At 46.7% G+C, this 13,087-nt stretch overlaps 4 protein-coding genes across 4 annotated transcripts; 2 read left to right on the top strand and 2 right to left on the bottom strand.

Annotated features, from left to right (window-relative positions):
• Window positions 1–156: 156 nt before the first annotated feature.
• Window positions 157–897, top strand: RhiXN_05856 (uncharacterized protein; the record flags this gene model as incomplete). The annotated part of the gene is made up of 4 exons (XM_043325672.1): window positions 157–352; window positions 405–547; window positions 605–753; window positions 807–897. 4 exons carry the CDS (start codon window positions 157–159, stop codon window positions 895–897), a joined length of 579 nt encoding a protein of 192 aa, XP_043181104.1.
• A 726-nt stretch (window positions 898–1,623) lies between these two features.
• On the bottom strand, window positions 1,624–5,135 carry RhiXN_05855 (sucrase/ferredoxin-like domain-containing protein; the record flags this gene model as incomplete). The annotated part of the gene is made up of 10 exons (XM_043325671.1): window positions 1,624–1,815; window positions 1,890–2,280; window positions 2,334–2,693; window positions 2,746–2,996; window positions 3,056–3,075; window positions 3,323–3,480; window positions 3,534–4,367; window positions 4,422–4,574; window positions 4,635–5,064; window positions 5,111–5,135. 10 exons carry the CDS (start codon window positions 5,133–5,135, stop codon window positions 1,624–1,626), a joined length of 2,814 nt encoding a protein of 937 aa, XP_043181103.1.
• A 1,369-nt stretch (window positions 5,136–6,504) lies between these two features.
• On the top strand, window positions 6,505–9,303 carry RhiXN_05854 (Tyrosine kinase family catalytic domain protein; the record flags this gene model as incomplete). The annotated part of the gene is made up of 16 exons (XM_043325670.1): window positions 6,505–6,513; window positions 6,576–6,764; window positions 6,823–7,032; window positions 7,090–7,137; window positions 7,202–7,222; window positions 7,276–7,392; window positions 7,445–7,513; window positions 7,565–7,573; window positions 7,626–7,697; window positions 7,979–8,017; window positions 8,068–8,271; window positions 8,328–8,498; window positions 8,557–8,604; window positions 8,659–8,679; window positions 8,911–9,042; window positions 9,094–9,303. 16 exons carry the CDS (start codon window positions 6,505–6,507, stop codon window positions 9,301–9,303), a joined length of 1,569 nt encoding a protein of 522 aa, XP_043181102.1.
• Window positions 9,304–9,614: 311 nt separating this feature from the next.
• RhiXN_05853 (DNA replication ATP-dependent helicase Dna2) lies at window positions 9,615–12,984 on the bottom strand (the record flags this gene model as incomplete). The annotated part of the gene is made up of 10 exons (XM_043325669.1): window positions 9,615–9,953; window positions 10,006–10,203; window positions 10,252–10,351; window positions 10,413–10,702; window positions 10,756–10,856; window positions 10,942–11,062; window positions 11,117–11,181; window positions 11,449–12,151; window positions 12,206–12,516; window positions 12,570–12,984. 10 exons carry the CDS (start codon window positions 12,982–12,984, stop codon window positions 9,615–9,617), a joined length of 2,643 nt encoding a protein of 880 aa, XP_043181101.1.
• Window positions 12,985–13,087: the final 103 nt, after the last annotated feature.

The raw sequence follows: 13,087 nt of genomic DNA, 5'->3' as shown, positions 1-13,087 counted from the left end.
TCTATTCTTATCCTATGTCCGAAACGGAAGCCGGAGACTTGCATCCCAAGGTATATATCCCCTGGCCAGGATAGCCTGAACTTGCAAGAGACGACCAGGACTTACAGACTTGACCCCCTTTCCTCTCCTTTATAAGCACATCATTCATTATTCAGTATGATTTTCTTCCGTAAGGTTTTTACCATCGCTGCTGTAGTTGCGTCTTTCGCGCTTCCAAGCCATGCTAAACCAATGCACCATGCACGGGGCAGTATGACAATCACCTCCGATACCTCCTCTGTGGATGCGGTAGTCTTCATAGATCACTTGAAGATATTTCAGAATGAAGTTGTTGCATGTTCTGAGAAAATAAGTGAGTCCTTCAGGTAACGAAGGAATTCTGCATATTCTGATGTCTGACATAGGTAAGGCCGCATCAACGGGCGAGGATCCCGAAGACGAAATGGAAGATCTCAACGGGATCTTCAACAAGATGCAAATCTCCCTAACAAAACTGACACCTGACCAAGAAAAAGAATGCGCTGTTATTGTGGCTGCGGTTCTCAATGTGAGCGTTTTCCTTTCAAATCAACAGAATAGCTATTAACTGCACTCGCACTGCTAGACATCCATCAAGGCTTGTCATGACGTTGCAGCAAATCACAAATTCATGAAGTTCTATGCCAAGTGGACGGAAACTGATTTTGCTATGCACTCTTTCATGCAGAAGCTCGCTGGGGTATCGTTTTTGGCTTACAAACAATCTCTAATAGGGTAAGTTGTTGACAAACTACTCTTGGAGACTGCTTGCTAAGAAGGCTACTCAGGGCTGGCAAAACCTGTGCTGTTTATCTTCATGACATGAGTATGAGGCACATGGTCAACAATTTCCGTGGTATGGGTCTTAGCTACGAGTAGTTAGTACAGTTGTCGTGGTAATTGATTTGCACTTCGACTGAGAACTGGGTTGTATTCTACATACCAAATTTAATTAAATCGAGCTTTTTCAAGTACGAAATATCGCACAGTTACAAGGCCTGGTATGACCAACCTGAGATGCTCCGACCAGATTAACCACTTCATCTTTGGGGCAATGCGCTACTGTAAAGTTCCTATCGATCCTTGGTGATCGGACCCGTAAGGTGACGTCAACACCATCAAACGTCGGTCCTTCGAACTCTGTACCATGAAAGTTACGACTCCGGTATTAGGTGCTTTAGATGGCACCAGGCGAGATCATCGTCCTATCCTAAAACTTGCAAAAGCCAGTACGTCGTGTACTACATCGGTGAGTAGTATTATTCGTGAAGTCTCCGCCCAAAACTCAGATATTTGACCAACAGGCCAAAGCATACGGCCAATGTATACTAGCCAGCTACCAAGATGTACGAAAGGATATGTGTAATGATGAGTTTATCGAATTTAAAAATTGTGTACAGGCTGCAGTAAGTTTCCCAGGCTTCTTGTTCAATCACAAATTGAGCCAAATTAGATGGAAAAAAAATGGTGAAATTAAAGTGCCATCCGCTTCCAAATCTTTCCAGTTAGTACTGTGTAGATCCACCGATTATCCATTCTCAACGATCTTCTATAGTATCACCAACTCTACTCAACCCTAATGTACTCAAATCTAATACATCCCTATCAAAATCTTGGAAGTTCGATCCTTCCGCCTTCTGCTATCCAAGCTGCGAGTTCGGGAGTAACGTCTATTTGACACCCGAGCCGACTCTCGCCATCTCTTCGCTTGATCGCATATGCAAGCATATCATCCTCCGCATCTGACATGCGAGGAAGAGGTGCCGAAGGCGAGATGTACATATGACAGGTTGCGCACTGTAATTACATCTGGTCAAATCAAGGTCGACAGGATGACAAAGGAATAGATACTCATACGAGTCTGGACATACCTCAAGATTTCCTCCACATATACCTTCTACTCCTTCGAGACTAGCATCCTTCGCAACCTGCATTAAATTCTTCCCTTGGCTAGCCTGTACAGTGGTCTCCTTTCCTTCCCATGAAACAAATTTCACGGTGTGAATAGACCGATTGGCCTGGCCCCTGCGAATCGGAGCGAAGGGAAATGTGTTAGATTTATCAAGATGCTCAGAATAGACTGCAGCATTATGCAGTGCACTTTGCATATCCTTCGTCAGTCCCATACGCCCGCGCCAGTGGGCCCACCACGGTTCAACACGATCGGGGCCGGTGATGTGATCGACAAGCTGCGGCAGATCTTCAGGACGCAAGTTGCCGTACCAATCACCTGACGGAAAGACAATAACATTCCCGGCCCACCTATTTAGGTTGAGTTCATGAGGCAAGTACTGTAATGGATCGGTTTGGCATACTTGTGTCCTCCTACATGACCAATATCAAAGACCCGCACATCTGGTCGCTTCATGGCGCGCAAGGCGTAGGCTATCTCGCCTCCTATATCACCACATCGACAATCCCGCGCGCCATGCGTACAAACGTAAATGTCGATCACTTTAGCCGCTGGAGAACGAGAGTTTGGTGGACTGAGCGCGCCAGGTGATTGTAATGGCCTAGGAATGATTGACGAGAGTTCGGGTAGGCTGCTTTTCGATACGACAGGCATCGTGTATGGGTCTCGATCCGGGAATAAAGTATTCCCTTGTAGGACTCGGGTTTGTCGCTTTCTTGCCATACGCCGCCGACTGATGACGATCCTTCTGTCGGGGTTTCTGCTGCATGAAAGGTTAGGACCATCGGCAGGTGAGGGCCTGGAACGTTGCTTACATAGCGGTGGTGCCCATGCAAAATTTACGATCCCTCCATGTTGCTTGAGCAAGGCCGAAATGTCTCGTAAAAGCGGAGAAGCATCCTGGAGTTTCGAAGGCCACGTTGGGGGCGGGTATGGCGTTTGAAGGATCAGATGAAATGAGTGTTCTGGGGCCGTTCCAGGAAGAGGTGATGGATCGATTGGATACTTCGAATTCAGGTTCGAGGATGTATAAACTCGACACCGTGGGCTCGAAGCTAGGCCCATACTAGCTTAATTATATCAATCTGTCAATTTCCCCGGCGCCACTGCCCAGAAAATACACACCTCGAGGAACAAGTCCGAACCTTGAAAGGGGTAAATACCTGTGTAGTCGTAATAGACCCAGAAGATCGGCGGAACGGTTCGTCTTCAGTATGCTAGCCATGTAATCGTCGTTAACCCCAGGAGAGTGTGCAGTGGCTGTGCTGTTTTTGACCATTTATAGACCTCTGAGTCAAACCCGCTAATTAGTCCAATGACACGCACGTCTTCATACATATCATTTCAGTTAGATTCAATTACATGGTTCAAAGTTGGGCTATAACGCCAGACCGTCATCACGTCTCGTTAGCCTTTCCTCCATCCACGGTGCGATTGCGATCAGGTCATCCCAACGGAAAGATACGTGACGACCCTCCGAGTATACCTCCTCGGCAGTTAATGGAGTTGATATATGCTTTACATTGTGGGGGACAAGCTGGGCAGTGATCCTAAAATAGAGTGGTCAACCTGGGACTCGTGCTTACTAAATGATAACGCTCACATTATTGGCCCCACCCAAAGTAGCCCGCCTTCTTCTAATCCATTTTGGATGCGCCAACGAGTATCGTCTTCCCCTGGAGTATAGTTAGGGTATTGAGAGTAATTCTCACTCGGTTCGGGGTGCTGCAGTCGAGGCAAGCTGTTAACCGGCGCTCTGGATGACATGCTAGTTGCTTGATTTAGAGTTGAATCAAGCGGTGTGCTTGCATTGTGAGTTGTTGGAGCGGTCACCCGACTGTGGTCTGAGGGATCCGGAATGAAATGATCACCGAGAGGCCATGATACGCAGACGCTCGTTCTAGGTGACAAATTTTGCTCTGCACGACCGTCGGAGCCAGAAGTCCATCTCCGAATCCTACTCATGATACCCCCGGTTCTGCTTGAGGAGGATTCTCCGCTACGTGCAGAGCTAGTTGATTCATGGGTCAATGTTCTGGACAGTCGTAGGCCAATGCTTGCACGACGTTCCCGAGAGGGAGACCTTGTACTCGGAGTAGTGAAAGTAGATCGTCTTGGCGCACCAGATGAACGCATGGTGGAGACGTTTGATGAAACAGATGCACCTTGTGGGAGCGGTTGTTGTTGTGCTTGTTGTGCTTGTTGCGGCAGTTGTGGTGGATGTGGGATTTGGGGTCTCCCCGCGGTAGTCGTGTTCCGGGGTGAGGGGATTTCATCGGGCCTTTCGACTCCGGGAGGATGGATGAGCTCGCGTGCATGGTTATTGAACGCAAAATATGGAGGCTTCCGAAGCATACCGAGCATGACGATTCTAACGTCTGCCAGTTGAACGATCACGCGTGCTTGGGTTTCGTATTCCATGAGGTTTGCTTGGCGTCTATATGCGGTTAGGTCAAGATGCCGAGTGAGATGCGAGATACGCGAGGCTTACTTTAGATCATTCATGATGACCGACGCACTGAAAGTCCGTGAATATGCTGTGCAGGTGGCAGCTGTTCCTGAACGGAGTATCACAACATAGTTTGTCCAACTTTCCATACTCGTACAGTTTGAAGTCAACCTATGATTCAGTTGTTCAAGTATACTGTTTATAGTTAATCAATGTGATCAGTATAGTGGGGTCAATAAAATACTATTCACTTACCGGAAAAAACATTCTTGCCACGCCCAGCTTGGTCGTCGTGAAGTACGCACCCAAGGAGGGATCCAACTGGGAAGGAATCTCCTTCGAAAAGCTTGCTCCCATAGCTCACAGGGGAGTTTTGATCGAGCAGAGTGATACAGCAAGAACCGTGGCGGTGATAGAGCTAAAATGTCGACAACGACAGATCGTGGAACGCAAGAGAAGGCAGCCAATGCAGCGAGTATTGTAAGCGTTTCAGATTCGTGGTCCTCTAAGAGGGCTTCAACAGGGTATTCAATAGTATGCCTGCCGTTATTCCTAATTGAGTGGTGGGTAAATAGTTCAAATATCGCATGGCGAACGGGGTGGTGCCACGGGTTCAGAAGCGGGTCTGAGCACACTGTGCGTAGTACACGACACGAGTCGGAGCATTTCTTAAGAGATGTAAGGTCTAAGCACCCTAGAATTAAGCTTACAAGTTCAGGTGGCAGGTCGACCAACATCTTGCGTTTGTTGCATCATGGTGGCGGATCGACGGTGGCGTATAGGCTATGCTGAGTCCCAGCTGAGACGCCGAGCGCTTATGACCGAGAGGCTTGGTTGGGAGTGCTCTGGTTAGCCTTTACTAAAGCTAAAGTATACGTTTGCACGGTGAGCAATACCTAATTTGAGCCGCAGTTCGAGGGCCATTTTGCTATCTGGGGGTAGTCGAGTGCTCGATTTGTGATTTAGTACAAAAAACCTCAAATGTTGGTTATATCATCCAACCAACGACCACCAGCTCTGGGCAACGTTTGACAAGTTTGACTGAGCACGTTTGATTGGACCCATGGAAGTGGAAGTAGTGCGGAATATTTTCTTTGCAACACAATAGCGTACTCATGTACTTCAGAAGCCCACGGCTGATACAAGCCAGTTTGACTGGCAAAATGCTGTGGATGAACTGTCTGAGCAGGGTCGCTTGGACGTGTCGAATAAGCTGCTCTGGTCTCCAAAGAGTAGTATTATCGATACTGGAGGTTTCGTGATGTTTGTATTGGGAGTTTGGTCGGCCACGAAGGTTCGGTAGCTGTCGAATACTCGACTGATCAAAGATATGATCTCCAAGCAGGGATCAATACAGATAACGGGATTTGCAAGTGCAGTTTTGGAGCAGGATAAGCTGAATTGTGGAAGGATGTTCCAGTTCGCCCCTCGATAGGTAGTAAGTTTGTTTGGGTTGACTTTTCATATATGCGCCCTCAAATTAAGTCAGGCGCCAGAAAACTTTACAAGGACAGCACATGACCTACGAAGAAATCGGATATCTGGTCGTTTGGAACGTTACGAACTTCTCCCGCAGAATGTATATGATTGCTAATGCATGGGGCCACGGATGATCCTGGTAACTAGCACTTCTTTTTAGGAGGCAAGTCGCGATAACAATGTTGAGATAGAATTAGGAATTTGCTTGACCAATGTTGGAACTACGAGCCCAAGAGCCGCCCAACGGCATCCGATGTCCGAGATTCCGTGGATGTTTCCCTAACCTCCTTCCACGACAGCTGACAGACAACTTGTGCTGTACCTATAGTTTGGAGGTATCATTAGGGATGATTCCACTTCCTCTGAAAAATAGTAATTCAACCCGGGGGGGGGAGGTTCTATGGCTACTTCTCCGCATTATTGCGCACTGAAAAGTGAATATGGAGTGTCGATGACTAAGCAGTATCGGTTTCGTAAATTAGAGAGTGTGTGGGTGGTTCTTGTGGCCGTGTGAGACGAGGACCGCCCGGGCAGCCACGAATTGTTGACTTAAGTTGTTCCGAACGAAGACAACACGGAGTTTGCCTATTGTCTCACATCACTATCATAATCGGACATTGATATATTGACGAGCATTTGGCAGAGAATGGGCCTTGTAGGTGGTATACTCAACGATCTAAAATTAAACTGACAAATGTTATCATGTCCCGCCTATAGCTGAGAATAGAAGAAGCTATTCTTGAGCTGGCTAAATACCATTGCTCAGATCTTACTGAGCAAGTTACTTTCCTCGGAGATCAAGAGGATATTGCTGTCATTGGAGGTTTCTATGATATTTACAAAGCATCACTGGCTGGATATGAAGGTGTTGTGGCCGTGAAGCTTTCAGTAAATGCCATCCTCGAGGTGAGCTTTCCGATTTAATAATGGCATAGTTACCTATTAAACATTCGCGGTCATGCAGCATGTTGTCAATGAATTACGTGTTGTTTCCAAGCTTGAACATTCTAATATTTTACCTTGTTTGGGTTATATCGTAACTGAGCCCCGTGGTTCAGCGTCCTATGATAGAGTTCCTTGGGGACAACAGATAATTGGCGTTGTATATCCTTGGATAAATCTCAACCTACGGGATTACTTGAAGCTTCGACCCAAAGCAAATCGTGCTCACCTAGTAAGTTGGCGTAATGTCAAGGCAGAACAAATAAAACTCATCGAATTACTTCCTTAGTGTAACCAAGTCATCGAAGGGTTAACTTATTTACACGACACAGGTGTGGTATGCAACTACATGCATCGAACACAATTTTGCAGCTGATTAATCCCTTGGCTACGTAACTTAGATACATGGGGACTTAAGAGGCGTAAGTTCCCATAGTAGTAACTATGGATGTTATTAAGTAACTAGCACAACTAGCGAACCGTTATGATCTCGGACCAAGGAACAGTACAGATTACTGGGTTTGGTGGCTCGATCCTAAAGGACGATCCAGCTGGGTATGGAAACGGGTTTCAAATGGCTGGCCGATGGGCAGTAAGTACAGCGTTTGTGGGCTTGTCACTATTATACATGTACTCTCATCAAGGCTCCAGAAAGGCTACTCCCTGACGGTGCTGAACCGACGGTCAAGGCAGATGTATGGTCGCTCGGAATGGTGAGTGAATGTTGGTAGCTTTCCAGTTCTCAATGGTTAATAATTTACCAGACTATATTGGTAATCGCCTTTTGTTCCATTTGACCTCTACATGTCATTAAAGAAACTTTAGGAGACATTCACAGGGGATATCCCTTACCCAGAGTTATCGGAGCTTAATGCTTTGAGCGCAGTAGCGGATGGGGTGATTCCTGCACGACCAAATGAATTCATTAATCTCAAAACTGGGCATGCAGAAATACATTGGGCCCTACTTTCAATTTGCTTTCAGCTAGTGCCAGGAAATCGTCCGGGTTTAAACAGTGTTAGGGATATTTTGAGCGGCCTTTAATATCCATAATCAGTAGGCTGCCTAAGTAGAAATTACAGATGAATGTAATTCAGCGCGAGGGTCAAATAAATATCCAAGTAAGCACCTTCATTATACCCCTACTGCTTTAAGGCAACGCACTACCTCCACCACAGATAGAACAAATGGAGCATGTGACCATCGGACTCAGCACAGTTCGTTTGCCTACTTTGTCTATAATTACCACTCATGGGTTTCTTGACAGACCCTACCCACAATCATCGATCGCCTCGTAGACCAGGGTTGCCTAAATATAACCAAGCAGCTTATATATGGGAATGAGAGCCATAAATACAGTGGACCGTTGAGTGATGTGTATCAAGCACGATTGCTCAGTGGAAGACTTGTTGCTGTCAAGTGCCTGAGGGCTCTTAGTAACTCTGAAAGCAAGCCTGAAAAAGTTTTCAAAGTACGTTCATCACTATTGAGAATGCATTTTTCAATAACGCTGCGACTTAACATTAGCGCACCGCTCGCGAACTGCATGCGTGGCCAGTCCCAACTCATCCAAATGTTCTCGAATTTGTAGGGCTGGCGGTTTTTCGTGACAAACTCGCCATGGTCGCCCCGTGGATGCCATATGGTAGTTTGCTTGCTTTCATAGATGCAAACCCGGACTATGACCGGTGCCGTTTGGTAATTAAAAATATCTTGTTCGCAGTACTTTGTCTTATATTTATTTTTGTGTGATTAGTGCACACAAATCGCAGAGGGCCTAATTTATATCCATGGTCTGGGCATGGTAATTCAAGTGATAAACGAGCCTAAGTACATAGTTTGATAACATTTACATTAGGCGCACGGCGATATCAAAGGAGTAAGGCAGACCGATCGTTATTATAAGCTCTCCAAATTGACATCTTTAGGACAATGTTGTAGTGTCAAATGAGGGGGTAGCAAAAATCACCGACTTCGGAAGTGCAACCATGAGACGAGACTTCCCCGTCGCGTTCACTGCCACTGAGAGCATTAGCTACTCGATCCGATGGGCGGCAGGCATATGCGAATTTAATATTGACGGCGGATAATAATCCAAGCCCGTTGTTAGGCACCGGAACTATTCATTGATGAAGGAATAAGGAATAATTATGAGACAGACGTATACGCCCTTGGAATGGTAAACATTTCCGATACCTACGACGTACAACTGTTGACCATGAAATTCTTTCAGACTATCCTGGTCAGTATATGTACTTCGAATGTGCGCCATAATTTCTGACGGGCCTGTTAGGAGGCACTCACCGGCACCGTACCTTACAAAGATAAAGCAGATCTTACTGTGATACATACCGTGGTGTTTCGGGGAGAACATCCCTCTCGACCTGTGGACTGCATATCGCCGCAGAGTACCGAAGGGGATGCACTATGGAATCTCCTTGGCGCTGCTGGAGCTACGACCCTCAACTCCGTCCCAGGGTCACCGAAGTCTGCCATTTTGTAAGTGCTATAGTGCACCCGCTGTACTCTGTTTTCATAAAATCCCGTGCTGATCAGCTGAAATTTGGGACAGCTATCCTCAATAACTCAGGGTAAACTTATGGCTTGACGGAGCGTTTTGCCTGAATCAAATTGAATCCATCTCTGTTCTATACACACTTGCATTAGTAAATGAGACCCTTCCATATGAATCATGCTATCGGGAAAAAAGTTGATCACATATATGTGTCAAAGCAAATGATGGTTGCGTAACAAGATCCGATCAGCAAAAAATCAATATAAAACATGCCGTTCCGCCGTAGCAATAAAATCAGCCTAGTCATCATCAATGACGATAATGTCTTGAAGTAGAGGTCGGCCTTTCAGTATTCCTGATGAAACGCGAGCTCGTTTGACCGGCGTGGAATCTGTTAATTCTGAATCACCCGAGGATCCTAACGGCATCCTTTTGCCATGGGTTTTGGAGAAATCATGCATTAGATGAGCGTCCTTAGGAAGGCACATATACCATCCTTTTTCGTCAACTAGGTCAAAAAATTGTTTGAGTAGGTTGTCGCATTTCAGAGTTCCCCTGGACCCAAAGATTATAAGTTTCGAACGTGCTCGTGTAAAAGAAACATTGAGTCGGCGCCAGTCTTTCAGCAGATCGCCAATCTATAAAGTAGTTCTGGTCAGGAAGAATACTATGTGGTCGCAACCCGCTTACGTTTCCATCCTCATTTGAACGGACCATGGATATTATTATACAATCCTTATCTCGCCCTTGACTGCGGTCTGCAGTCAATATTTCGACTTCAGAGTGCTCCTGAAGCATATGTGACAGTAGTTTGATCTGCTGCCGGTATGGCGAAATGACTCCTATTTGAGCGGATTTGACACCACTTTTTGACAAAGCCTCAATCGTCTACTTTCCGTCAAGAAAGATTTCCGGATGAATTTATAGCAGACGTACTTGTAAAACCAATTGCGCTTCAATCTCGTTTTGCACAAGAGATCCAACTATTGTATTGCGGGCCGGAAGATCATCGGTATCGACGAAACGTACTTTGCAGCTATCAAAAATGTTACTTTGGTTAACCCATACTGAGATGTGTCTTGCCAGACCATACATACGTCGGATCAATAAGTGAATTAAGCCAGCACTGGCTGTTAGGCCCACCCCCACACGAAACATGCCAGGCCAGGCCAGCTGATGGATGAGGAAGGTAGAGCGCTTGAGTTGCAACTTTCTCGCTTCCGCACTGGAGTCGGTCACTATAAATGAGTTTGTTTGATAAAGTCATGATCTCTGCATTCATGCGATATTGCAAAGCCAGATCGATAACAGCCTCCGGATGGGTATCTGAGAGCCTGCGGAAGAGAGAGATATCCATGCCACCCTCCCGCGCGTCTTTGCTCTTGACCTATTAAAACAAATTGTTAAGCACTGGTAGCGTTTGTGAATAGAAAGACGAACTAGCGGGGGGAGTTGAAAATGATCGCCCACTAAAACAAATTTCTCAGCGAATCGTAGTGGTCCCAAACACGATGGCAAGGTGATCTGGGAGGCCTCATCAACTATACAATAATCGAATGTGCGCCGCGCGAATAAGGGGCTGACTAGATGTGAACATACATTCTCAGCAAACCCACCGAAACTTACTGGTCAATCGAAAGGCAAGTGTGGCTACTACAGGTGGCCTCAACAATTGTCGCTCCAACGCTTCAAGAGTCTCGGGTACCTCTTTTGCACCCAACGCAAACTTGCGAGCTTCTATGTGAACCTAACGAAACGCATATGAGTATGCTGCTTCCAGAAAGCGTGGTGCCCAAGTCACCTTATCAACATTCCCCAGTCGCAATACATCGAATTCCACCTCTAATAGCTTCAGCAAAATAGTGTCTACCGCCGAATGCGTGTAACTTGTCAGAAGAACCGATTTACCGCGTCTTACAAGTTCTTTGATAAGTTCCACTACCATGGTAGTTTTACCTGTGCCAGGCATTCCAAGAACAAGTGCATAATCCTGAGCCCGTAGTACAAGTTCGATAGCTGCTCGTTGGTTCGGATTCAAGACTTTGCTCGGATCTCAGGAAGTTTCTCGTCACCGTCGGGCCAGGAAGCGAGGGGGCACGAGATCCACCACAAGACGTAATCGACGTTCATCACCCGGTTTATAGAATAGTGCCGCGAGATTGGATCGCAATTTAGCCATGCCACCAGAGTAATCATCCTTGTCAATTCTGAATTCGGCTGGTCCTGTCTTTGATTTTGAATGTTTGCGTATTGCGACACCCTCAAGGGGAAGTTCCTGATCAAAAGCCACCGTTAGGGCCCTTGTGCTAATATCAAGCACATATCCACGAGCAAATGCCAGTAAGGTAGGGTCGATCGAAATGGTAACCGCATCCCCTTTGATGATATGACCATTGAGTAGGGAATCAACTGACCCAAAGGAGTATTCAAGTCGATCTCCCATTTGGTACTGAGGGACGGGCGAACTAGTTAGGTCGATGATAGGCGATGACCTAGGGTTCTTTTTGGGAGTTGAGGGGCTCATCGTCAAGTCAAGGACTGGTTCGGGTAAATCCTCGGGTGAGTTTTTGGGTTTAGGAGCCCGAGTGAACTCATAGACGAATTTGCCATCCCTTTTTACTCCAGGACCAGGTACCATTCGAGCAAAACACCGTCCGTTTTTTTCGCGCTCCTCGGCTCGCATAGTCCAAAGCTCTTTCCTGAAGCGAACCATGTCTTGTTCCTCGAGCGCGATGAGGGTTTCCCAATGAGCAAAGAACTCTTTTTGAGAAGACGTAAGGTGATCAGCCTTGTCTGCAAGTTGAGGTACGGTCGATGGCGGCATTCGCTCAACTGCCTGTAAACAAAGAACATTAGTAGCCTCTCCTAGTACCGCATATCAAAAACGTACAGCTCGGTACAAGACGCATGCATCCTTGACGTAGCATTTTGAGCATTGGTAGTTTTCATCGATGGGTGGAGGGAGAAATATTTCGTCTTTAGAGCTGGCCAATTCGAGTTGAGTTGGAGGTTGAGTCGGGGGCGTCGCTGGGGTATGGGGATTGGAGGTTTCAGATACCTTCAATTCGCGGTGGTACATGATACTGGCAGCCAGCTCATTGCGTCCGACCATTAGTCCTCTAATTTCATTGCGCGCTGGATGGACTTGAATAATTTCGTCTTTTTGTGTGTAATACAAAATGCCAGTTGGTGTCTGGACGCCTAGGCGGGCGTGAGTTTAACAGTAGTTCTGTCTTGCTCCTTGAATAACTCACCGTATCTCTCAGCGATAAGCAAGGTGTAAAGCATAGTTTGTGCGCGATGTTCCATACCTCCAACAGTGCGGCCTGTTTTGATTTCGAAAGGCATGGTCCAGGAGGTTCCAGTCGCGCCCGAGTTTTCGGCCATACCACGTTTAATCGCATCGGCTAATCCTTTCGTTACGCCTTTCGTTCGGTTTTTGGTGAATGCTGAAGGCGTCAGCTCGGATTTCCCGGTAGTGTATCCTGGCCCAGCACTTGATTTACTTCGGGCAGCAGCGTTTGACACTAGCTTGGGGCCAGGTGGAGGCACGGAGCCAGTTGAAATACTCTTACCAAGCCCACTGGTAGCCGTTTTCAAGGGAGGGTCCTCGGCCACCGCCTCCACAGCAGCGTCAATTTTCCCTTGAGTCCCCAAGCTGCACTCCATATTTCTTCTTCGACAGTGTGCAGCCCAGTTATTTCGACTTCTTCCTTTGGTTTCTGTTCAGGAGGTACGGCACCTCGAATGAACCTCCGAGCAAAGCCTTCGA

This window comes from Rhizoctonia solani, chromosome 6 (genome assembly GCF_016906535.1).
Source record: "Rhizoctonia solani chromosome 6, complete sequence".
Classification (NCBI taxonomy): Eukaryota; Fungi; Basidiomycota; class Agaricomycetes; order Cantharellales; family Ceratobasidiaceae; genus Rhizoctonia; species Rhizoctonia solani.
Note: the sequence above shows the minus strand (reverse complement) of the source record. Positions and strands in the feature narration are given on the sequence as shown.